This window comes from Triplophysa dalaica, chromosome 21 (assembly GCF_015846415.1).
Source record: "Triplophysa dalaica isolate WHDGS20190420 chromosome 21, ASM1584641v1, whole genome shotgun sequence".
NCBI lineage: Eukaryota > Metazoa > Chordata > Actinopteri > Cypriniformes > Nemacheilidae > Triplophysa > Triplophysa dalaica.
The window spans coordinates 4,636,412-4,663,328 of NC_079562.1; the positions used below are offsets into that span (position 1 = coordinate 4,636,412).

At 37.7% G+C, this 26,917-nt stretch overlaps 1 protein-coding gene across 9 annotated transcripts; it reads right to left on the reverse strand.

Annotated features, from left to right (window-relative positions):
• Window positions 1-8,899: 8,899 nt before the first annotated feature.
• nkpd1 (NTPase, KAP family P-loop domain containing 1) lies at window positions 8,900-26,162 on the reverse strand. 9 transcript variants are annotated; one of them, XM_056734663.1, is made up of 6 exons: window positions 26,109-26,161; window positions 25,586-25,653; window positions 12,832-12,900; window positions 12,184-12,318; window positions 9,666-11,479; window positions 8,900-9,464 (listed from the first exon to the last, which is right to left on the reverse strand). In XM_056734663.1, exons 3-6 carry the CDS (start codon window positions 12,845-12,847, stop codon window positions 9,207-9,209), a joined length of 2,223 nt encoding a protein of 740 aa, XP_056590641.1. In that variant the 5' UTR covers window positions 12,848-12,900; window positions 25,586-25,653; window positions 26,109-26,161; the 3' UTR covers window positions 8,900-9,206. The 9 variants fall into 9 exon arrangements, with proteins under 9 accessions (XP_056590641.1, XP_056590645.1, XP_056590639.1 ...); XM_056734667.1 differs by lacking the exons at window positions 25,586-25,653; window positions 26,109-26,161 and adding exons at window positions 16,722-16,775; window positions 16,880-16,924; XM_056734661.1 differs by lacking the exon at window positions 25,586-25,653 and having other exon boundaries at window positions 26,109-26,162.
• Between the last annotated feature and the right edge of the window lie 755 nt (window positions 26,163-26,917).

Sequence of the window (26,917 nt, forward strand, 5' to 3'; positions counted from 1 at the left end):
TTAGATCATTAGGCGCTATTTAACTGTGCCTCAAAAGCCGGGCTGACTCACTAAAGCCTTGTGCTTCAGTCACACCCTATGTTGAACAGTGTGAGCAGTAGTTCTCTTCTGAGAGAATGAGTATTTTGAGATCTGTGAATAGCCTGCTTGAAGAAGCCGAGAGCTCTCTGAAGCTCACGTGTACCTAGTCTTCTGAAGACAGCCAAAACTATAGGGACGGTACGGCTACAGTAGCGAGTCTGAAGAGCAGATGTCCCTCAAGGTGTTGTATTTTTATCCTTTATGTGTTTTTGAGGCGCTGTTCTTTTCTTGTTCCTGCTCGATATCTTTAAAGCTACCTCGCTATATTTACTCTCTTCTCCTGACTTCTCAGTGGGTCTCTGAAGTAAAGAACAGAAGAGATTAAATGGCTTCAGTCAGAGGTGGATTTACTGTATACAGTATATGAGAGCCAAGTGCTGAATCCATGTGTTTACAGGTATTCTATCGTTTATTTTACCTTTTAACACTTTGTTTACTCCAAACACTGGTGGGATGACGGTCGTGTGGGTTTCTAACTCGTACATTAGTGTCTCTCCAAACATGCTCTTCCCGCATCACCTCCAGTTAATGGCCAGCCGCGTTCATTAAGGAAAAGGCATCGCCATAGATACCACAATACCCTTTCATCCGCCTCCTACTCACTGTCTCCATGGCAAAAATGGCCACCATTAGAAGCTCTCGTCTTCGAGGAAGATCATCAGCGCTCCTAATGACTGTAAGGCCACAAACTCCTCAACCACCCACCGGGGTCCTCTGGCATCATCAGACCTCGCAAGACCGAAATGGTCAATTAGGATCCTGGCCAGCTACTTTAGCTCCATTACATACCAGCACATGGTCATCACTGGTCATTAATACACCTGTGTCACCGAGGGCCACCAATTAGGCTTCGTTCCAGAAGACCCTGAGATCAGCTTTGAAATGCTAATTTGTGTCTCAAACAGACTTTTTATTTCTTGCATCAGCTTCCTAAAACAGACGTCTGCAGGTTTATAGAAATGCACGTAAATTAATCACGTGCACAAGGATCATGGGCGCGATGATGTCAAGTCTATTAACGGGCGCATTTAGGTAGCTGAGACACGATCTGTGGCGCAGAAGATAAATAAATGGCAAATGAGGATAGGTGAGGGGGATGAGACGCGGTGACATTTTGGCCAAATGAATGTCCTTCATCATAATCACACAGGCGTAATTAGCAAGCCGTGCAGGGGAAGGAAGAGAGAAGTGGTTTTTGGTTATACCTCCGTGGAAGTTCCGCACGCTGTTTTGTTTCCTCGAGGTCGGAGTCGTCCGTCTCCTAATCTCTCAGATTAATTCATGGAAGCATTTGAGCCCTTGAGAAAATGAGAAAGAAGATATGCGCAAGTGGTTTCCGGCCTGGCGGTTTCTGATTTTCTGTTTTTTTAAAGTAAGCATCCTTGAGCAATGCCGCTCTGGCTGACACCAGGAAGGCACCCTGCTCTGCCCTCTTGTTGTCTCAGACTCACGGTCGATGCCATGACTACTAATGTTTTCATAGCTGAGATTCATCTCCCAAATCAAACAGCAAAACAAAATAGAAAGTCTTCAGTGAAAGGAGAAATCTAATCTTTACATTTACAACCTAAGCGTCATATTTCTTATAAAGTTGGGTTTGTACATTTATGCATCAAGGATTTTCAAGAAATGCAGCGGATTTTCAAGAAATGTGTGACACAGCAAGACATAGTTATACTTTTTGTGATTTACTAATATCTAAACAGAATCATTCGGTAACACTTTATAATAACTGCACGCTATGAATCATTAGTTAAGCATCAGTACATAGTTAATTAATCATTTATGAAGCATTGGCCCCACATTAATAGACATTAGTAAGCAGTTTATAAATACAGCTATAAATGCTTTGTTCTTGATTTATAAGCATGTATATAATATGCTTAATAATCAAATTTTCATACTTTATTAAGGATGAATTCATCATCTCTAAATTAAGGATTACATTACTTACAAACTGGTTCATGAGATCATTTAGAAAGTGTAAGTAAATGATTAATAAACTCTTTGAATGCACATTTATGCATCTTATTATTCTGACATATAGTAACAGTTACTTAATTTGATAATAAATGCTTTTTTAACACACAATCCTGCTGTAATTCATGATTAATTAAGGTAGTTATAAAACATTTACTAGTTGTCAGTTAACTATTTTTTGTGAGCTCATCTAAAGTGAGGACTGTGTATGCCTTGTAAAGCATTTACAAATGAGAGTTGCATATCACTTCACAGTTATATTTTTTCTGGAGGTGTGCAGGAATTAATTTTTTTTCAGAAGTTTATTTTTCATTTTATATCAATTCATTTAATGTTAATTTATATGTTCGGTTGTACAATTTTAATTTTGCAGAGGTTTATTTTTTATTTTTTATTAAATCGTTTTATATTCATTAATATGTACAGTTGTACAGTTTAATTTCTTTTGCATCTTGAAATAAATATTTCTATGTTCTTTATCCCTCGGTGTTGTGTTTTTCCTATTTCTGTTTAGAAGATAACTGAGCCTTTAACTCTCATTTGTAAATGCTCTACAAGGCATACATAGTCCTCACTTTAGATGAGCTCACAAAAATAGTTAATGACAACTAGTAAATGTTTTATAACTACCCTAATTAATCATGAATTACAGCAGGAATGTGTGTTAAAAAAGCATTTATTATCAAATTAAGTAACTGTTACTATATGTCAGAATAATAAGATGCATAAATGTGCATTCAAAGAGTTTATTAATCATTTACTTACACTTTCTAAATGATCTCATGAACCACTGACCTAACTAACTGGTTTGTAAGTAATGTAATCCTTAATTTAGAAACTATGAATTCATCCTTAACAAAGTATGAAAATTTGATTATTAAGCATATTATATACATGCTTATAAATCAAGAACAAAGCATTTATAGCTGTATTTATAAACTGCTTACTAATGTTTATTAATGTGGGGCCAATGCTTCATAAATGATTAATTAACTATGTACTGATGCTTAACTAATGATTCATAGCGTGCAGTTATTATAAAGTGTTACCAATCATATTTAGGAACCACTATTTTTGCCATCATGAATTGTTTTATTTAAAAGAACATTAGAATAGTATATCTCAAAATATATAATTTATAAAACCCACATTTGCTATTTTCATAATTTTATGGCTATGGCTACTTTGATGCCTCTAACCTCATACAATTAGTGGGAATTACTTAATATTAGTGTTTATAAAATTAGAATAAATATAAATATCTTTAACATAACATGTTAAATAGATTTACAAAAATAAATTTGTGGCAAGTTTTTGCACACACTTTTTAAGGGCAAAAAATAATTTAACTGACACAAAAAATTAAGATAGTTCTTTTCAGTGTACTCACTGTAGATTTTGAGACTTCAGTCTGGATTTTAAAGATAGGGTAACATATAGTACATAGGAAAATATAATAAAAACTATCCCCTTCAAAAACTACATAAGATATTTACATATTTTCCAGATGACAAAAATATCTCATGCTGAGCTCATGCTGTTAAGTTTACACCATCTTACCTTACATGGGCATCATTAAAATTCTGTGGCCATTTGAAATTGGTGTTTACGAGTTCTTCCATCCTGTGAATGTGAAAATCTGGATCTTAAAATCTGGAAAATCAAATAACGTGCTGTTCTGTACCCGAAAGACTTTTCTTTATAAAAATGACCATCGTTTAGAGTCAGGACATAGCAGGAACAGATGCGGTTATCACAAAACAATCACAAACTGTGCGACTGTCTTACTACATAGAACAAAGTATGAAGTGAGTTATTTAGCAAAAATATTGTTCTGCATTCACAGCTTTCTGATACAGAATTTATAAAAGTTTTAGAGCTCTCTCCTAACCCAGGCTTTCACACTTTCACATATACTAAAAAGGCACTTGTGGCACTCACCCGACCCTTTCCCCGCTTGGAAGTGTTCTTCTGGCATTAAAAGTGAAAGTGAGCAAGCACTTAGTTTTTGAAGTACAGACAAAAACAACATTCACAACAGGGTCATTACTGTGAGAAAATAAAACCATAACTCGCAGACACCAAGACTTCCAGGTCATTGATGCTAATTTGGGTCAACGTGCGAGATGTGCATATCTGCTTACAATGTTTAACTGTATAGAACATGAGGAAAAATCTATAATTTATACTGAAAGTATGAATAATTGAGTCAAGGTTGATTGTCTGACTTAAACTTAAACCGACAACAAAAAATGTGCTAGAACCAGGAGTGTAGCCTCATTTGCAACACAGTATCAATAGTGATGTAAAAATTTCACACCTCACCGTTAAACCATGTATACCGTAATAAAATAAACTCAAATTAAACATTTATGAAACAAATTTCACACATTTCAAATTCCTTTAAACAATAACAAAGAAAGCGTTTAAATGCTTTTATTCTATTCATAAGACAATTGCAGCAAAGACACAGTTAAGGATAAAACAATTCATAGAGTAAGAGCATCGCACAACACACATCATGTCTTATGCTTCCTACATATCCACACTGTGCATGTAACATCACAATGTTCTCATCGAAGGCTCATTGCTTCCTCTTACTGTTAGTAGCTGCTGGCAAACAACACACGTCTAAGATTTACCTCCCTTCAACACTTACCAAACAATCACGCTCCTGTTTGTCTGTCCGTGACTGCAGATGCACAGTGTCAACTAACACACAAAAGGAAAACAACACGTTACCATCATTATTTTTTACACATCCTGAGGTCTCTCTCTACATGTCAATCAACACTCCAATTACAAACTCTTCCGAATGCGTCTCATCTACTTCACACTTCTCATTGGCCCATTTGTTCCATTCCTGGTTTGTTACTGGTAGATCATCCCTCTTTGAATGTCACATGTACATTTACGCCTCTCCCAGCACACGCACAACGGATGTCAAAGCTTTATTTTGTGAACGTTGTTTGTCACCCTAATTAAAGTTTCAAACATATTTTAAATTCAATTAAAAGATGGTTGCAGCAAAATTATCAGTTGGTGATGGTTACTGCCCACATAACCTTTTTTGTTTTTGTGCATTTTTCTGAGGCACAACTGTTGCTGGGTTTTGCTTCATTAAAGTTGTTATTCCTGTATTCTGAGGCTGTTAATTGAATAATTAATGCATTGCTGTCATGCTTGTGAATTTGGGGCTCCACAACACCACTTTCTGTCTTGCCTTCATCCAGAGCATCTGTGTCACACATTTCGATGGATTGTGTACTCTAGTATGTATGTTCGTGGCTTTTGCAATGTGTGATTTCACCTTATAACAACCTTCAAGCAGTGTGATTTTTAAATGACATTAACATTTTTGTGTGCTGTTTTTTGATGACACCTGATGAAAGTTATAAAACTGTAGAACTCAAGTGCCTGTTTAAAGTTATATGTCTTAAGGAGTCTAGGAGTCGTTCACTTTTAAAATAAAGTTTTATGATAACTTACTCTCCACCATGTCATCCAAGATGTTTATGTTTCTTTAGTCGAAAAGAAATGAAGGTTTTGATGAAAACATTACAGGATTTTTCTCCATATAGTGGACTTCAATAGACTCCAAATGGTTGAAGGTCAAAATTACAGTTTCACTGCAGCTTCAAAAGGCTTTACACGACACCAGACGATGAATAAAGGTCTTATCTAGCGAAACGATAATAACATATTACGTGAAGTCATGAATCGGCATCGCAGAACAGAGCAAGGCGAGCATTTCTTTTTTTTTTTAAATGACCGATTGTTTCGCTAGATAAGACTTTTATTCATCGTCTGGTATCGTTAAAAGCCCTTTGAAGCTGCACTGAAACTGTAATTTGGGCCTTCAACCCTTTGGAGTTCATTGAAGTTCACTATATGGAGAAAAATCCAGGAACGTTTTCATCAAAAACCTTCATTTCTTTTCGACTAAAGAAAAAAAACATATACATCTTGGATGACACGGGGGTGAGTAAGTTATCATGAAAATGTATGTTGAACGTGAACTGCTCCTTTAAAGGGATAGTTGACTCAAAAATGAAAATTCTGTCATTATTTACTCACACTCTTGTCATTTCAAGCCTGTATCATTTTTTTTCTACCTTTTTTCTTTCCACAGAACATAAAGAAGGTTTTTTATTTTGAAGAAAGTTAGAAACTGAACCGCGCCGACACCCATTCACTTCTATTGTATGGACACAAAAGTGATGGACACACAAGTGATGGATGCCAGTTAACAACATTCTTTAAAACATCTACTTTTGTGTTCTGCAGAAGAAAGAAAGTCATACAGGTTTGAAATTAAAAGAGGGTGAGTAAATGATGACAGAACTTTCATTTTTGAGTGAACTATCCCTTTAAAGGAGTAGTTCACTTTCAACATACATTTTCATGATAATTTACTCACCCCCATGTCATCCAAGATGTTTTTGGTTGAACTGTCACTTTAACAGAGCTTTGTAGATGAACTATAAAGTTTTTTCAAAATTTCTCGTTTTGTGTTTCATACTAAAGCAGCATACAGGATGAGTAAATATTGTTTAATATTTTTCACAAAATATGAGGTACTATGGGGTAAGCTTTACAGATGAATCATAATTATTGCAGACAAGCCTAACTTCATTTTTTTTCAGCATACAGATATTACTACCCCTATTGAATTTGTGTCAGCCACAAGTGGCTTATTAACTGCGAATATCCATCAGTAGAGTCAATACAGCTGTGAATGTTTAATTACATTTCATCCAGGCAGAAATGTGATCTATAATTTCACGCCACTGCCAATTATGCCATTAATCTACGGCCAGTGAACTTTACGGTATGTTTCACGTAGGGATTTGCTGCACTGCAAATCCATTTAGACTTTAGAAAAACCTCATCTGAGCCACAGCTACGATTATGTCGAATTGCTTTCTCTTCCCCGTTTCTCCCCCAGCCAGTCAGTTGGTGACGTATAATGTTCGTCTTTGGTTTAGCTTGGTTTGCTTGGAGACCGATGTCTCTTTTAGCTCAAGCGCCGCGTTTGTCGACCTTGGCCTTCGGAGAGAAATTGCAAATGCCAAGGAAATACTTCCTCATTAGTTTTACCCTGAGCTTACAGCCTTCACAGCGGGAGAAATGAGGTAACCAGAGCCTGCCTGAAGATGGGCTGTTTCACCGCATGCATTTTTATATAGGAGTGCTTTATACAGAATGCCACTTTTAAGAGGGGAGGTTTCACGGACCCCCATCAAATATGATGGCATGGGGAAGCCCATCTAATTTCAATAAAATCGCATGTCCCTGTATAGCTCTAAAATATGCAATCACTTCTAAATGGGAACTCTTGCCATGTGAAAGGCCATAAAGATTGACTAATGAAATCAACACAGGTCTTTTTTTATTTTAAAGCTGTTATTTTATGTGCTCGACTGTTGCATTCGTTTTCTATTATTCCAGCCATGTCAAAACTATGTGTTTTGTTTTATTTTATTTATGTGACTTGTTATATTGTTATGCATTAAACCCTGCAATAAATGTGGAGGGTTGATGTGAATCCTTTCCTATGCAATCTCATATCAAATATTTTAGATGTCATTGTTGGTTTTTACTAGGTGCAGACGTTGGTACCCAGCTGCAAAATGCATATTATAAAAACCTTTAAAAGGCATTCGTGATTCAAAAGTGTATTATGTTTAACAGCCCATACAGGACAACAGCCTGAAAAATGTGCCGAACGATGCAGTATTGTATTTTAAAGGCTTTTCTTTGCAATCCTTTGAACGTTACCTTGTGCATCAGCAAAAGTCGTTGTTTTCATTCTCCATCAATAATATTTTAGCCTGAAATCACATTGCAATGTTCTGTGTAGCCATTTCCTCCGCTTCCGTCAAAGCCACTTCCCTGCATTGATTCGGAATGAGGGGGTAAAGACAGACCCCACACCCCACCCCGTCACCAGCCCATTAACTTCCCTTAATACGTCTGTATGATATCGATTGAATACGTACCCTCACTTTGATGATCGCAATTTCAGTGTCATATTTCAGCCCGGCGTACGATCTCTTTTCTTCGATTGGTTTGTCTTGAACTGCACAAGAAGATTCAATAGAGACAACCATATAAACCGTTCACACGTAGCACGTTCATTCTTCACCACTGTGAGAGTTAATTTGACCTTTTTTAACACTGTGCATGAATTGATACATTTTTTAAACAAAACAAAAAAATGATGCTTTTCTACAAATTAATGCTTTTCTAGGTTTCAGGAGTTGCTAGCCCTGTCAAACATATTTAGCTGCGAGAATAACATTCACATTAGTGTTTCGTTCCATCATAGAGCTGTGGGAGGTCTCAGCTGAGCTGCATATGGGAGACATCCATTTTTTCCACACTTTCAGAAGAGCACAAAATAAAACTCTGTGACAGGCAGTACGATTAAAAAAACATCTACACGCTGTCATTCAAACCTGTATTAAAGTTTTATAGAAAGTAAAACTAAAGTGTAAAAGTAAAGATTCTGAGAAGTGCCAAAGTTTGGGCACGAGAAACTCAGCAATACTGTATAACCAAACGTATACTGTGGCTCTGGAGAATGAGACATTCAACACTGTCTGACATCTGTAGGTTGAAGGACACTACTTTTTTACAATGTTTTAAAAAAGGAATGCATTTATTTTATTATTCTATGAGCTGGTGCATATCACTTGCATTAAAAAAAGAATGGTTCTTAAATTACTGTTAGAAAGAATGTATGGTTCCGTGTAGAAACCTGTAACATTACAAGTTGTCGAATTAAAAAAAAGCAAAAATAATCCTTGTGGAATCGCCGCAAAAAACACCTTGCTGGCATCTTTTTATTTTTATTCATGCAGAAATGTTTCATTTTAAAACACAGAAAAATCTTTTAGTAATCTTAAAACTTTTATTCCCCATATAAATAATACAGCTCAAAAATGTCATCCGTTTGCAAGCGATGTCTTGCGCATAAAAAGGCTCTTTTATTTTCAAGAGTCATCATTCTGTGGGTACTCCAAATCACTGGTGTACATTTACAGTCTTGGCATGCCTTGCCATAAAATAATTATATTTTCTTAGGGATGCAACGTTGTTTTCTGAAACCGTCTCTGCGCAGATGCACACCTCAAGGTCACTTATATCGTATGCTGGCCGTGGCCAGATGGACATATGACCACTGCAGGGCTTGTGGCTTTTGGAAGAGACTGTGCCAGATCTGGTCGGCTAGAAGGCGTGACCCCGAGGAAATGAATTTTAAAAGATGTCCATTCACCGAGAGTCATTTGCAGGACCTGCCTGAGGTCTGGGGGGTTACTGAGTAGGATTGTTTGACCGTCTAGGAAATTTTCCCTTACCGTCTTCAAGTACTTCTCCGGAAAGTCGAGCCGAGACAGCTATAAAGAAACCAAAATACATGATTTTATGAATGTTTATGTATATGTAAATTTGTTCATTTATGACCCCATGGTTGGGTTTGTACATTTTTGATCCAACGCTGGGTTGAAATAACCCAACATTATACACAATTTACATATTAGAAAAAACGAAGCTAGAATCACGTTTTTTTCGAATAGGAATTGACAGAAAGGACAAACCTCTTCACAAACATCTTCTGTCTTCATGCCGATGACTTTTTTCGCTGCGATCGTGTTGAACATATTTCTCGCTGCTTTTTTCAAACCGTGGCTCCCACGTATTCTGGCCAGCTCATTCTTGATCGAATAGTTTAAGTTCACCGTGCAAAACAAAAACCTCTTCACCTCTCCAACTGTGAACCTAAAGTCTCTCCTCAGAAACATCTCAAAAAGCTCAGGATCCCCATCTCTTTCCAAAAAGTTCTCAGCCTCGTGTCCAAGCAGGTAAAATTCAAGACTGTGTTCATTAAACACCTCCCACAATGTCTTGGTCTCCTCAGGAGCACAAAATGTTTCGCATTGCCCATCTATTTCGGCTCTTTGTACGTCATCTTCCACACACTGCAGGATCCAGCTTAGTCTGCAAGGCCAGAGGTCCGCCAAAACCACCCAGGCTGCGATCTTCTTGGGAGCCGGAGGCTCCAATTTCAGTGTCTCCATAATAATAAAAGTGACTCGAATGGAGTTAATCACTCTTCTCATGGACATGGTGTCACCAGATATGTAAGTTTGAAGGTTGCTGTCATCTCTGGAAAGGATGTGCTGAAATGCCAAATCGATGGACTTATCCACATCTTCTAGACTTAGTTCTGCGGGTGTAAAAGTTTGAGGTTTTACATTTTTTGCAATCAAAGGGGACACTTGATCTTCCTCATTCTCGTTCTTTACAGAACACTCATCTTCTAAAGCGATCGAGGTATTGGGGGCACCTAAACCAAGAGGAAAGTCTTCAGGGATCTCAGACTGACCACGGACGATGTTCTTAAAGACTTTGCACTTTGATGCATCACACAGTTTAGGTACGGTGAAGGGCAGCGTGACTATACGATCTAGAAAGTCATACGCCGAATTTCTTTTGCCCAAACAATCCTCGGCCTGGTCCACTTGTCTAACCAGCACTTCCGGGTCAACGGCGAGGAGGGAAATCAACGGACTCTCTTCATCAGATAGAAGTATGTTGACTGCATCCAAAACGCCGACTATTTTCCTTGGCGTGCACCGATCCAAGTTGGTGATCTGCAGCACCACTCTGATCTTCCTTCTCTCAAAGATCTCCATGAAGTGAATGAAGCAGCACAGCAGTCTCATCTCTTTCCGAACTTCATTCATTAGTCCCAACTGCTGACTGACCTTCTGGTTGTCCAGTCCTTGTCTAACCGTGAGGTCCTGGTTGAATATAAGATTCTTCAACAACAAGAATATAAATCTTACAGCTCCAGCTGCAGGAACACCTAGTACCGCAATGGCAAAGCCCTCTAGCACACCATACGCATGTGATTCATTATCTTGCTCACCTTCTGGCTTGTCTTTCAGATAAGGAAATCCAAATATAATAAGCGGGATGAGAATGAGAAGTGTGCCGATAAATGCCATCAGTGTTAAAGCCCAAATGGGAATGCAGCACAAGTTCTTGGACCTCCAGTCTTTCAGAGTGTCCTCGACCTTTTTCTTCCCTGCATCATTCTCTTCGTCGTATTGCGCAATCCTGAAGAGGCCCAGCTGAAGCTTACCGAAGTTCTTTTGGAAAGCTTTGAACAACTGCATAACCAGTCCAGCCCAGAGCATGTCACTGCCTGCAAAATGCCAGGCGCTGAACCGCACAAACACGTAACGAATATTCCTCCGCTTCTGATTCTGCTCCGTCCACACAGGTCGATAGAAGAGAAGACTCACGATGAGAGATAGCAGGTCACATATGGAGGGTTTAATTGAGCGTGGCTTTACTTCCTTATTGTTCCTCTGTTCTCTTCTTTCCGCCTCTAGATTCATGTGGACTGAAAATGAGAGATACAGAGGATCGTATTGTAACAAGTAATGTCACAATCTATGGATAATTCTTTATCTGTGGCACTTTCTACATAAATGTCTATAAATGAATGAAATGTACAATACGTTCCAGTATGAAAACCGCATGGCTTGAAATGAGAATCTTGGTTGAACATTTGATGATATGGATTTCGATATTGTGTGACGTATTGATGGTTTTAATTTTGGGGGGCTTGGATTCACTAACACAAAAATTTACCCAGATGCCATTTATGAATTTCTTTCAAAATAATATTCTCATATTCTGACTCATGTAAATTCGTAAAATCAATTACACTATGGATCTTTAACTTCATGTGCTGTAATACACAAAATTGTTCACATAAAATGAATAAAAAATTGCAAACATGAAGCTTTTTTGTTAATAGTCCTATACAGAGCCTAAATCTGTAGGAATCTCCCTGATATTGCCGGGTCTACTTTTAGTAATTCTAGAAGATATTAATGCACTTTCTAATAACTCAAGTGGAAGAGCATGGTGCAACAAACCCAAGGTCATGGGTTCGAATCCCAGGGACTGCATTTATAAACAAAAAGATTAAAATAAAATAGTAAAGCTGAAATGTGCTGTTACCATTAATAAAAGAACTATCAAATGTTTACATGCAAATGACAGAAAACATTTCAATCTGATTTAAATGTGGCTGCTTACCCTCAATGTTCTTGAGGACCATGTTGATCCTGTTGTGACATTCTGAATACAAACCCACAGTGACGGGAGATGAGACCTTTGTAAGGGTTTTTGATATTGCATACGCATATACATTATCAGAGGGGACATCGGTCACTAGAAGAAAAAATGAAACAAAATCTCATAATATTTTACATCAACTTATTCATTTAAATTTCACTTTAATACTGTATTTAAGTTTTAAAAAAATAAGGTTTTCCCCACAAAAACAACATTTACCACCACAAGGTATAATTTTAGGTAATATTTGCTTTCAGGGTGGACAAACTGATATAAGCCCAGTCACAATGAAATGCAATAAATGCCAAGGAAGGGCAAATTCCAGGATTTACTCGAACAGAAAGAATGATGGATTTGAACTTGATAACAGGTGAAGGCCTATACGACTGTTGAATAGCGCAACTTGAAGCATTTAGTCATTATTTGGTATACCACTGACATAATCTATAACTATTTGTTTTTCATTTTGTTACACCCAGAGAGCTCTGCTTTATACTGTAATTGGGCTAGCTTTTGTTAGTGAAGTTTATGTGTTTTAATGAATTCTCTAAATGAAGAATTTTCTTAAGTATTCTTGAGTTTGTGATGTATTTTGTGCAATGTTTGTACCCCTTTCGATTGCCATCAGTTCTGAACCTTATCTGTCCTTAGAAAACACAGTTTCTACCGCCAGACTTCCTGAAAGTCAAACCAAAACAGAAAGCAATTGTAATAAAAAAGGTTGTTTTTCTGATACATGAATGACGTGGAGTCTAATTCCATGCCATCTTTAAAAGAAAACAAACACTGTGAAGCAATACATTTTTTGTGAGATAAGATTATGTCAATTTAGTATGCATTTACCAGAAATGGAAAGCACACCAAGATGTCAAATGCACCCCAATCTAAATTCTGACAAGGTATTAGATTTGAATGTACATTAAAAAGACCTCTTAAACAGTTCATGTTGCTCTTTTTGAAATGAAGACACCACGTAGAGCTCTGTTGAATCCCTTACTATGAATAATATGATAAGGAAGCGAATGTCTCACCTTTTGTGAGTAGATGTAACGAGCGATCCTTCAGGCACGGTTTACAACGAAATTGCTGGTAGACTAATATCCATTCTCTATTTTCAGAGATATTTCATGTAGACGTATGAGTGGAAAAAGTTTTTGCATTTAAAAACTGAGCTGAAAGGGTAAGAGGAAGTGAGAGAGAAAAAGACGCCCGTGTGTAAACATTAACATGATGAGGAATGAACAATGGGCCAGCTCAAGATGAACTTTGAACCAGATCTAAACGTAAACTTTGTGCATTGACTTTTTATACTGTGATTTATTATTAATGTAAAATTTATTTAATTACACAAGAGACCATATACAATTCAATCTTGGGTTATGTTATTTACAGTCCAATATAAACTTATTTAAGGCCCGAAATACATCAAATATATCTAAAACGGTACTATTTACACAAGATCACATCCACAATATTTTTTCAAATAAATCTATTATCAGATATTAGTTTGATGAGCATTGTATTTATTGTTATGTGTTTATACGTTTACCACTTCAGCGCTTTTTTTATATTTATGACTCTAAAATGATCACAATTCTTCTGCGCATTGTATTTCCTCCAGCGTGATACAATAGAGCAACATAGAATATAATAAAACAGAATAAGGTTTTCCCATGAAGGAGCATTTTTATTTGTTTTTACTTGAAGGAACATCTGTCATAGTTGTCCAAATCTAGGATACAAAGAAAAGAGAAAATATTTAAGCTCAGCAAAAACTAAACGTGATTATGAGTATACAATAAAAAAATAAGTACGAAAAAAAGGTAAAACAGATTATAGGAGGTTCAGTGACAGCTCCGAGCCACTTTAAAATAAATAACACTAATCACAGGTAATGCATTCACATTTCCACCTCCCCTTCAAGTTTTTCTAGTTCTGATGTACATGTATTCTCTAACAGCAAATGTTAGACATTCAGAGATTATTTGCTTTTTCTAACGCGTTTTTACACTCATCTCGTCTGTAACTCAATTTAACAATGCCTCAATCTTATTCAATGTAGCTCCATTCAATACACCCGACTTTCATACATGATTGACTAGCACTTGGTTAGAAGCCTATAACCGTTTCTTTCAAAGTCACTTTTTTCTATCGGAGGTTGTGGGTATCCTCCCTTTGTAGAGAGAGTGGGAGTCTTTATATCTCTCTAAATAGTTTCCTAAATTAGATTCCCTGAGCTAAATTAAGTGTGATAATAGGAACTACATCACCCCTCAAATGTTTCCCTAAGGATTAATTACAAATGCTGGGACTATCTATCCTGTGCGGTTTCTGCTGTGTAAGAGAGGAAATTCCTGAATGGGTCATTCTGTTTTCTCATAAACAGAGAAGTTACAGCCCCCTATGATGCTGGTTTCATTTCATGCCGAAATATAAGCAGGCTGTGTGATCAAAGAAGCTTGGGATGTTGTTACATAAAAAACCTAAGAATGGAAAATCAAATGAATGAATGATTGAAAATAGCTGCGTGAAGCCAAAATCTGTGCCGCGCTTTTCATCAAACTAGGGGAAGGCTGTTCATATTGGACTTTTTGTTACAAATAGTGAAATACTCTCTTTACACGCTTTAGGTTTTAATCATAGGTTTACCGCCATCTAGATCACTCTGAAATAAGCCCATCCATCATCTAAGACAATCAGATTGCTGTTTCCATCATAGATTTCCACAGTAATTGCCGCAATATTACAAAATTAAGGCTTTACGACTCTTTATTCTGCCGTGTTCTGCCTCGTGACTCTCAATTATGGCTCGAAACGAGACGCTATAACTTTAATAACGCTTTCTTTCTTTTCGTGAATGATACGTCGCCTGGTTTCCATACTTTCAGGGTGGTAGTAAAGTTTCAACAGTGTTGCACACCAACATGTGAAAAATAGAATTCGGAAAAAAATGTATGTATAAATGGATATGGTGGTTTGCATTTTCTCACTACACTATCCCTCACTGTCAGAGAAAAAAGTCAAATAATGTACGCAAACTGTCAATGGGATGGTAAAAATATGTACCATTTTGGTATGGGTACGTATACATATTACATTTGGTGCGAATATGCGCTCTTTAGGTGCAAATGTGTACTTTTTGAATGTCTGCTCCAGTGACAGCTTGGGTAAATTTTTGACAATTGTTTTAAGCAGACAATGCGATGCGTTTGACTTGAACTTTCTGTTTCAGCGTGATGAGTGAACTATTGAAGTACTCTCTTTACACAGGGATGAGATCGTGTTGTACTGTACATACAGTGCTGTTGAAAAGTCCACCGAGTGTTATTTCGAAGGCCCCCTTTAGATTTTAATGACAGCTATGACATTGTCCAAAAAACCGGATGATTCATGTTATCACAGTGTGGTTTGAGTTTGAGAAGGCTGCAAAGAGCATTTTATATGCGTCAATGAAATTACCAATGTCACTGCTTCTTTGATTAGTAACCAAGGATTAGTCCAGAATCTTTACTCTTTAAGTTAAATAGCCTTAAATAGAATAACACGGAACAAATGGATGAAAACATCTTTTTAATCCCAATAGGTCACTTGGAGACCCCAAAGGGCATATAGATTTTGTTTTTGATGCTCTAATTGTGAATACATTTGTACAGAGACAATATTGTTTGGACATCAAACATTCCATGAGTCCATGAGATTTTATTAACAGTCAAGAATAAACATAAATGGTCATAAAAAGCAGAAATGTATCATATTTCTTGGCATTTTTCTCATCCATTATCTTCCAGGTTTAAAGGGATGGTTCGCCCGAAAATGAAAATTCTGTCATCATTTGCTCACCCTCCATTTTTCCCAACCTGTATTAATTTCTTTGTTCTGTGGAACACAAAATATTTGCAAGAATGTATGTAATCCTACAGTTCTGGGGCACTACTGATTACCATAATAGTTTTTCCCTACTATGACAGTCAATAGTGCCCCAGTTTGGTCATAAAAATTTGTCAAAAAATCATTTTTTACTTTTTTAAACTTGAGGGTAAGTAAATAATTTTTTTTCAATTTAGGCCGAACTATGCCTTTAAATTTCATGTTAAATATCAGATTTTTAATGTTGACACGTATGACACTGTTTTTCGATTTTTGTTAAGATCAAGTTATTTTAACCTACATACAGATATATATATATAATTCTTGCCTTCTAGAATTGACTTATTGAATTAGTTAGTGAGTTATAGATTTTCTAAATCTACTGTAGTTGTCAAACTGAACTTTGTCTTTAAGTCATGCTGCCCCCTGTTGTGGAGAAAGAATTACTGCAGTAGAATTTGTACATTCAATTGGTTTATGTCTTTTGAACAATGCTGCCCTCATCTGTATGTACTATATCGAGACATTACTGAAAGGGATAGTTCACCCCAAAAATACAAATTCTTTTTTTTGAATGTCATTTAAAAACTGTATAGGACTCTTTCTTCTGTGGAATGTTTTTGTGTCCATACCATGCAAGTCAATGGGGGTTGTTTGAGTATCTTCAAAATATCTTCTTCAGTGTTCTGCAGAAGATAGAACATCATACAGGTTTTGAATACATGGAATGTGAATAAATGATGAGAGAGTTTGGGGTTAACTGTCCCCTTTTCGTAGGGGGTCAATTTACCATTTAAAACAATAAAACATTTTCACCATAATCTGTTAATTTCAGTGTTTGCTCCTCTCCTCAAGGGGGCCCTGTGGTGGCAAAAAAGTGTTAGTTGTTTGGTGATGCTTGGAGCAGGGCTCTATGTTTTGATCTGCAAGTTAAATAAAAAACTGTAACGTAACATTTTTGCCCGGTCATTGGATTTAAGATTACGGATTAACATTGGTAGCAGAGGATGGCTGCTGGAAGCTACAAAATTCCCCCACAATTTGATGAAAAGAAGTCGTATGAAAGTTGGAAAAATGAAGTGCAGATGTGGATGCGTGTTACGGAGCTGGAAAAAATGAAACAAGCCTTGGCTGTTGCCTTATCGCTCACAGGGAGAGCAAAGGATGCCGCCCTGGAAATATCAGCAGAAGATTTGAACAAGGATAACGGTATGACAACAATTCTAGAAAAACTTGACTCTGTGTTTTTAAAAGAGGATAAAGATCGCCAATACGAGGCATACACTGAATTTGATCGGATTACAAGAGAGTACGGCATTTCTATGATCGATTACATCGTTGAATTTGAACGCAAATATAACAAGCTACTTCAGTTCGGTAGTATACTTCCTGATGCTGTATTAGCATTCAAGCTCCTTGACACCGCAGGACTCGATGTTAAAGACAAACAATTAGCGCTCACTGCTTGTCCTGCTCTTACGTTTGCTGACATGAAGTCAGCACTGAAACAAATTTTTGGCGAAAACCATATGCATGAAGGTCACAGTAATGATGGCTCCGCATATTTTACAGAGGCTACCAGGAAAGAGAACAAGTCACGTTGGCAAAAACAATCAAAGGCACAGCCAGGAACAAATCCACTGGATAAATATGGTAGGCGATCAAAATGTGCCATCTGTCAAAGCACATATCATTGGGTAAAGGATTGTCCTCACAGAGGGGAACATGCTAAGATAGCAGAGGACTCAGAGCAGTGTAACATCACACTGTTTTCTAAAGAAACTTTATCTGACACAGAAATCTTTATGGTGGAATCCTTTGGGTCAGCAGTAATCGATACAGCCTGTACCAAAACGGTTTGCGGACAAAGATGGTTTGATCATTATGTCAATGGACTAAAATCAGCCGACTTACAAAAACTGGAGTACATAGACAGTGCAAGGGCTTTCAGATTTGGCAATGGAAAAGTTGTACATTCTACAAAGAAAGTCAAGATTCCAGCCACAATTGGACAGACTAAATGCCACATAGAAACTGAAGTAGTTCCAGCAGATATCCCATTACTTCTGAGCAAAACTTCACTAAAAAGAGCAGGTGCAGTCTTGGATCTTCAGAATGACAAAGCCATCATGTTTCACCACCCTGTTACCCTTGAACTCACCTCATCTGGACATTACTGTGTAAATTTAATGTCTAAAGATATCTCATGTGATACTGAAAAGTGTGAAGATGAAGTTCTAACTGTAACAGAGAACATGACTACAAAAGAGAAAAAGAGAGTACTCTTAAAATTACATAAACAGTTTGGACATGCCTCTGTGGACAGACTTAAAAAGCTACTAGCCAGTTCAGGCAATCAGGATGAAGAATGCATTGTGATCCTTAAAGACATGGTAGACAACTGTGAAACATGTGTAAAGCACAGCCGACCCAAACCCAAACCTGCTGTAGGACTCCCCATGGCCTCAAGCTACAACGAAACGGTGGCTGTGGATCTGCATGAATTAGAAACAGGAGTGTGGTATCTCCATGTTATCGACCATTTCACACGATTCAGTTCTGGAAGCATTGTGACTACAAAAAAAGCAAGTGAGATTGTGAAAAGCTTCATACATTGCTGGATCAGTGTTCATGGCCCACCCAGGAGACTGTTCAGCGACAACGGAGGAGAGTTTAACAATGAAGAAATGAGAGACATGGCTGAAAAGTTCAACATTGAGGTAAAGACCACAGCAGCTTATAGTCCATGGAGCAATGGTCTTTTAGAGAGACACAATCAGACTCTGACTGAAATACTGTTGAAAGTGAAGCATGACAACAGATGTGATTGGAGAACTGCCCTAGACTGGGCCCTGATGGCAAAAAATGCCATGCACAACGTACACGGGTTCAGTCCTTACCAGCTTGTTTTTGGACAAAATCCAAACCTACCATCAGTTCTCACTGACAAACCACCAGCTTTGGAATATTCCAGCGTGAGCACATGGGCAGGGCAGCATATTTCTACCTTGCACGCTGCAAGAAGAGCGTTCTGAAAGAATTCGAAGAGCCCTACGAAAACAATTAAGACCCACAGATGAAAGATATGAGTCGGGTGACAAAGTGTACTACAAACATGCAGGCTGTACACAGTGGAAAGGTCCAGGTGTCGTCATTGGCCAAGATGGGGCAGTGATTTTTGTGAGGCATGGAGGAACTTGTGTTCGTGTGCACTATTCAAGACTCCGAAAGACAAATGACAACCACACAGACAAGATGGAAGTACAAAAACAACAAAATCCTGGGAAAGATACAGGTTTGCAGCTCACAGAAATTGTCGAAATGGATGTTGATAGCATAAGTGGGAGCATGGAAAATTCGCTGGATGAGGAATGTGATGATACATCACAGCAGGATGAGGAATGTGATGATACATAACAGCAGGAAGAGGAATGTGATGATATATCTACCCAGCCAGAGGAAGATGTGAGAAGTTATAAGCACAAACTTAAAGTTGGACAAACTATAACCTATACAGACAGAGAAAATGGTGAGGCTCGGACAGCAAAAATTCTTGGCAGAGCTGGAAAACTTACAGGCAAACACAGACACTGGTATAATCTACAGTACACACAACCTGGGACTGTTGCTGGTGTTACTGGATCTGCTAATTTAAACCAGGTAGATGACCTACAGATTGTTTCTCCAGACACCACAGTAACACATTATGATCAAAATGAGAGTGATGTTTTCATTACTGAAGATGAGATTTTTGATTCAGCAAAAAAAACAGAGCTGGATAACTGGAAAAGAAACTGCGTGTACGAGGAAGTTAAGGACAACGGTCAAAAATGTATCAGCACGAGGTGGGTGTGCTCAGTCAAAGAAACATCTGATGGTGTAACGCCTAAGGCTAGGCTAGTTGCAAGAGGTTTTGAAGAGATGAATGTCAGTGACCTTCCTAAAGACTCACCTACTTGTGCTTCAGATTCTCTGAGAATGGTCATGGCAGTCATATGTCAGAAGAAATGGCAGTTAAATTCCATAGATATCAAAGCTGCTTTTCTGCAGGGAAGAGAGTTGACTAGAAATGTCTACATTCGCCCTCCTTCAGAAGCACAGTGCAAAGGATCCCTGTGGAAGTTAAACAAATGTGTGTATGGTTTGGCAGATGCCTCCCTGTACTGGTACAACAAAGTCAAAGACACTTTGCAGCTTTTGGGAGCTCATGTGTCTCAAGTTGACCCTGCAATGTTCTACTGGCTGAGTAACTCAGGAGAGTTAATTGGAATTCTTGCTTCTCATGTTGATGATTTTTTATGGGGCGGTTCTGAAGCTTTTTCCTCTTTGGTTATCCCACACTTAAAAACTGCTTTACAGGTTGGGCGAGAAGAGCACCACAGTTTCAGTTATGTCGGAATGGAGATCACATCTGAAAATGGTGATATACATGTGCATCAAAATACATATATAAAGAATCTTCATCCCATTGTTATTGATCCGGTCAGAGCTGTGCAACGTGAAGCTCCACTAACAGACCACGAAACCGACATTTTGAGATCCAAGATTGGACAAATATTGTGGGTTGCAAGACAAAGCAGACCAGATGTTGTATGTGACACATCTATCCTTGCTTCTTCCACAAAGAACGCTACTGTTCAGACTTTGCATGACGCTAACAAGCTTGTCAGAAAACTTAAGTCAGAAGATGTGACTCTAAAGTTTCAGAACCTAGGAAAAGCAAGCTCAATGAAACTGGTTGTGTTTAGTGATGCTTCATTGGGAAATCTTCCGGATGGCGGTACTCAAGGTGGACACCTGATTCTGTTGATGGGAGAAAATGGAAGATTCTCACCGGTCTCTTGGCAATCTAAAAGAATCAGAAGAGTTGTCAGAAGCACTTTGGCAGGGGAAACCTTGGCTCTTGCTGATGGCGTTGATGAAGCGATGTGTCTGTCAGCACTCTACTCAGAAATAACAAATGGTAATAATTTGCCAATTGTCTGTGTAACTGACAATCATTGACTTTTTGATGCTGTGAAGTCTACGAAGTCAGTTGCAGAAAAGAGGCTTCGTCTTGAAATCAGCAGCATAAAGGAACTGATTCAGTCTGGAAGTATCCAGCAGATCCTTTGGTCTGCTACAAAAGATCAACTTGCAGACTGTCTTACAAAAAAGGGGACATCTTCATTAATGCTTTTGAAAGTTCTCAGTAAAGGAGTATGGGAACACAAATAAACATAAAACGCATTGTTTTTTTTTAGGAGAAATTGCCTTAATGTTCCAAATGTGTTATTGTTCTCCCTCTTTAATTTTTTTTTGCCTTTTTGTTGTGATTAAATAAATAAAATAAAAGAGGGGAGATTGTTAATTTCAGTGTTTGCTCCTCTCCTCAAGGGGGCCCTGTGGTGGCAAAAAAGTGTTAGTTGTTTGGTGATGCTTGGAGCAGGGCTCTATGTTTTGATCTGCAAGTTAAATAAAAAACTGTAAAGTAACATTTTTGCCTGGTCATTGGATTTAAGATTACGGATTAACAAATCAACATGTAAACCAGGTTTAGTTTATAATCCTAAATTTGCTCCTGTTTTTCAGTTTAAACAAAATTTTCCCATTGGGCATGCAGTGTGAATAAACGCTTAACATCTGCTTAACTCACTAAAACTCTGTATAAAATTTGATTTGCATAATTAAAAATCAGGATTTCAACCAACTGTCAATCAGGGAGTAATTTATAATCATGCTCGTGACACTTTGATGAGATTTCTGCTTAAAACAACTAATTTTCAAGATTACTTCAGTGAACAGCGCAGAGTCCATGCCGCAGCATGTTGACAACTAACATTCAGCAAATGTGGTTTCAAGCAGTGGGAACTAAATGTGTTGATGGAATAACGCTCCCTTGAGCCTGAACAGGCAAGTGATGTCCGTTACAATGCTAGCAGGGCTTTTTGGCAGCAGCTTGATAGGTCACTGATAGCATTAGGAAAAAAACGTAATTAAAATTTCTTAGGCTGTCAAATGAACAACAGCAGGGGGGCCAGTCAAAGACATGGGATAAAGTGGTGCACTGGTGCAGATTATATTGTATTAGCAGTGCTAACTTTCTAAATTTCATTTTTCCACAGCAGAAAAGTTTTTCAAGTTATTGCATTTTATAACATTTTCGATGTTACGGAGCTGAATTAATGTCCTTAATTCTGATGGAACCCATGCTGTTTTGATTTTTTGAATGTAATACAGCGCTTGGCAGGATGTCATATAATTTAGTATGGAGGCAGCATTGTTTCCCGCAACACCGCCTGGAGAAAAACATACAGCGGGTCAGTTATGTTGTTTACTGGCCACGGCCAGATGAGCATATGACCACTTCAGGGCACAGAGCTTTTGGAACTGGTTATGCCAGACCTGGATATGAATTGTAAAAGTCATCCAGGAGTCATTCACAGGATCTGCCTGAGGTTTACTAAATAAGATTTTTCCACAAGTTGCCCTCACTGTTTTAGCATATTCCCCTAGGAAGCCCTGTCGAGACAAATACAATTTGGTTTATAAGAACAATTGAGAAAATGGCAAACCTGTTAGAAAATAGCCTATATTATGCTTTCCTGTTCATTAAAGTTCTTGCTTAGAGGAAGTTGGAGGCATTTTCAATCTGTGACTTTTCCAAATTTAGTATAAGTTACAGATACATAGAGTTTCCAACTTGGCACTTATGGGCCAGTATATAACAGAGGAATTAAGAACTTTTCAGACAAAAGTACACTATGTTGATGACCAAGGCTCCACTAATGTTCTTTGATACACAGCAGTCCTGCAACACCACCATGATCTTCAAGATCTTAAAGCGGCCCTAACACACAGGGTTTCTCATATTAATCTTGAGTACCTATAGAGTAGTATTGCATATGTTGTACCTTCAAAGAGTATGTTCTTTGATCACATTTATAAAAGATAGATACAGCTGTACGATTACGTCCAAAATAGTAGGGCGCGGTGGGGAGGGGTAGGCTGAACTAAAGCACATTGTCTAAAAAACACAAACATCAGTTTCACTCACCGCATGCGGTTCATGTCTGGCATCTTTTAGCGCTGCGACGGCTGCATATATCAGTTTCAAACTATCTCCAAATCCAGCGTTATATCCACCCTTTATATTACATTCATCACCCAAATGCAGTCAACAAACAAACACCTCAACTTCGCGAACACATGCTCTTTCTCTCCTGCACACAAGTGAAAGTGACGTCCACGCCTTCTCCTTCTCCTGCTCTTCACGCTGACGCGTGCTTTTCCGGGAGAATTGTCCAACAAGGGACTAAGAAAAAATGTTAAAAACAGTTTCCGAAACATTCCGAAACCTGTACAATAACTGGGGGGGGGGTGTATTGAGAACAGAAATACTACATAATACGCCCAACTCGTTTTATGAGAAGTTGACCATGTTAACCATGAGAAGACAGCATGTTTAACATTGTAAAGAAGCCAGAATGCATGACACATCGTTGCAGCAACCCTTTATAAAGTCTCTTTCTCAACCGTTTCACACAGGATGTGGCAGTCGGGCCTAGTTTCAAATGTATATTCCATAACTTCATGGCCTTCAGAACAGTCGCGTAGCCAGAAAAGAGACTCTGGTTGTGCATTTGAAAAACGGGGTGTGTCACATTTATCAACAGATTAAAGTGCAAAAACCCAACTCTGCATATAACATTACAGAATACACTGGGCTGATGTGTAAATCTAAACTCGCCACATTTCAATAAAAACAATATACATTTTATATTTATATAAATTATCAAATATAACTATTCATTAGATTCAAGAACAACAACGCCATAACACATACCATTAATAATGCCTTAAAGGGGAAGACGGCATGGCCAGACCTTGAACTATTCAATTATGTCATCTGGGTCCAGTATTTCTGTGAGCTCTCGTTCAAACATAACATTAGCCCTTGTGTCCGGCTGTCCATGAAGCGGGTTTTTTGCTAAAAATAAAATAAAAAGGGATCTCTGTGACATATTGCTAGCTAGCAGCGTTCAGTCAAGGACTCTATGCGCACTGCAAACGTCTCCCAGGGTGCTAGGGCGGGGTCAAGCGAGTCAGTGCGAGTTTGCGGAATGCAGATTGCTTGACTGTCCGAATGCTTTTTTTACCCAAATAATTCAAATGAACAAATATTGTAAGTAAACAACAATAGCACAAGTATATTTTTTTATTAAAACCATTTCACACGTAAGTTAAAAAAATTCAGAATGACTCCCTGGTGTGAGTTTTTTTCAAGGCAACCATTAGAACATATCACTTTAATATTTCCATTGCGACGCGGGACTGCTTATCATGTGACAGACACACCGCAGAACGACAGTAGCTGTATGACTGATGTATTGCTTTTACATAATTTTTCTTTTTTATTCAAAATATTCACAAACTTGTTAACTATGATAAGAACTATCTGTCCAAATCTTTGTACTCGTATCTCTGTATGAGACTTCTGAAGCAGTTGTGTAGTCACGGGTGTGCCGGTGCCACCCAAAGTGGCAGCTTTTTTTTTTTTACATCTTGTGACATCATGTAAAAAATGTACTATTAACTGAATTTATAATTAGTCATAAACCAATTAATTATTTAATGTGATGATACAACAACTAAATAAACTATAGTATATTAATAGTATAATATTAACTACATATAATAATACATTTTATTTTTATTTATTTACTTTTTTATGTAACATATATATATCATTTATTGATAACCAAATAATAATTCATTAAATTTCATCACATAGATTTAAAATCCAAAACGTAAAATGAAACGATGCCATGGTTTTGAAGCAATGATTTCATGAATCATTATGTGTCGGTTCTTTTGAATCAGTTTAGCCAATTTCCAAAGCAGTCTTGAGCGAACTACAATCCATTATAAAGAACCCATGCGCGGAGATGACTCCGAGTCGAGTCGCGAGTAATTTCTTTAACGAGACTTCAGTCCGAGTCTGTTTGGCAACAGGTTCTAGTAAAGTTAATAAATTGAACACCGAAACTTTAGGTACCGCAACGTTTTCGTTAAATGTAAGAAGCTTTAGCTGTCAAGTGCTCATATAAACCAACCAGATAACAGATGATGTTTTATAAAGATTTTGGTTTCTTACATAGTTTCATTATTTTGTTCTACTTGCTGTCCTAATTTTAAAGCTTGCTTTTAAGGCATGAAATGGACATGTATATCACTCCCATATTGTAACTATTTGCACTTTTTTAAGTTGTTTACAATCAAGTCATAAACATTCAATAACATTTCAACACAATGACTGTAATTGTGAAAAATATAACATTTTGTTACAGATTAAAGTATATAAACGACCTTTTCCAACGGAATGAAAGCTGTGCACCTTTTAGGCACCTTTCGTGGACTAATGTTAACAGAGTCATACTCGTGACCAGAAGGTTGCCGGTTTGATTCCCAAGCCCGGCTGGAAAAGACTGAGGTGCCCTTGAGCAAGGCAACTTACCCCTACTTTCTTCCAGGCGCTGCAGTAATACCTGCCTACTGCTCCGGGTTACATTTGTTCACTACTCACTGGATGGGTTAAATGCAGAGGTCACATTTCGGGTATAAGTCACCATGTCTGACAAATAGGTAACTTTCACTTTCTATCATGGTAAAAGGGGTCTGAAATTCGCTAAATACATATAGTGCCGACGTCACTAAAAGGTCACCGGTATGTGATACTGGACCTGAATGGCACGGATTTGTGGCTAACTGTAACCGTTAATGTTAACACTAGCCAGGTTGCCACAAATAAAACAATGCACGGGAAACGGCTTCGGCGTGTTAAACTATGCAACAAGCTAGTGTAAACAAGCTAACGTTAACTAGCGAAGTAAAGTTTTAATAGCTAACATAGCAGATTCGTATAAAAATACATCGGTAATAAAAAATTTTGCCACAACTATTTTATTGATGAATCAGCATCAACTACATTAAAGAGAGTCACTTCATTTAAAGTGAATAAAATAGCCTACCGCACTTACTGGAGTTCAATAGCCACGGATGAATTGTGCCGCATACCTGTAGCACGGGTGAGATGAACGGGGAAAGCATTCAATGGGACAAACCACTGTGAGGGAGGGGGAACTCAACTGTTTCAAAACTTAAAACGCTTTTTTTTCACGTAAGTATTTATACTTACACATTTATTTTAGATATACATATGTATATTTTTCACAGTAGACACTCCGATTTGTAATTATTTTGGGGGGACCATCCTCGGATGGGGGTACGTGTAAATCCTTGGTGTTTCGAGTCTGACGTCATCACGCAACCGTGTTTTTAGGTAAGTTTAACATTCATGGGTAGTTACCATGGTTAGAGTTTGGGTGTGGATTAGGGTAGGTAAAGGTTTCGTAAGACTTTAAACAACAAGGATTTAGTCACAACCAACAAGCCACGCCCAAGGATCTGACTCGAAACAACAAGGATAGTGAGAGTAAGACTTAGACAAGCGGTAGGCGCGGGCATCAAATCCTTGGTCTCTTTTGCGTCACTTAAAAGCCTCGTCAATTATTGATGACTGTACACGTTGCACATTAAACATCCCAAATATAAAAAAATAAATTAAATACATACTTTATGCCCACTACAATAAAATCAATTTAAAGCATGCTTAAAAGTGTTCAGAAATGTATATGAGGTATGTCAAATATATATAATACATAAATATCAACTATATTGATAAATGAACTATATGAATATTGACAATACTGTCTGAAATAGGTCTACATTTATTAAAATATAATGATTAATTATTAAATTTATGAGTGTTCGAATATGATCTAAAGAT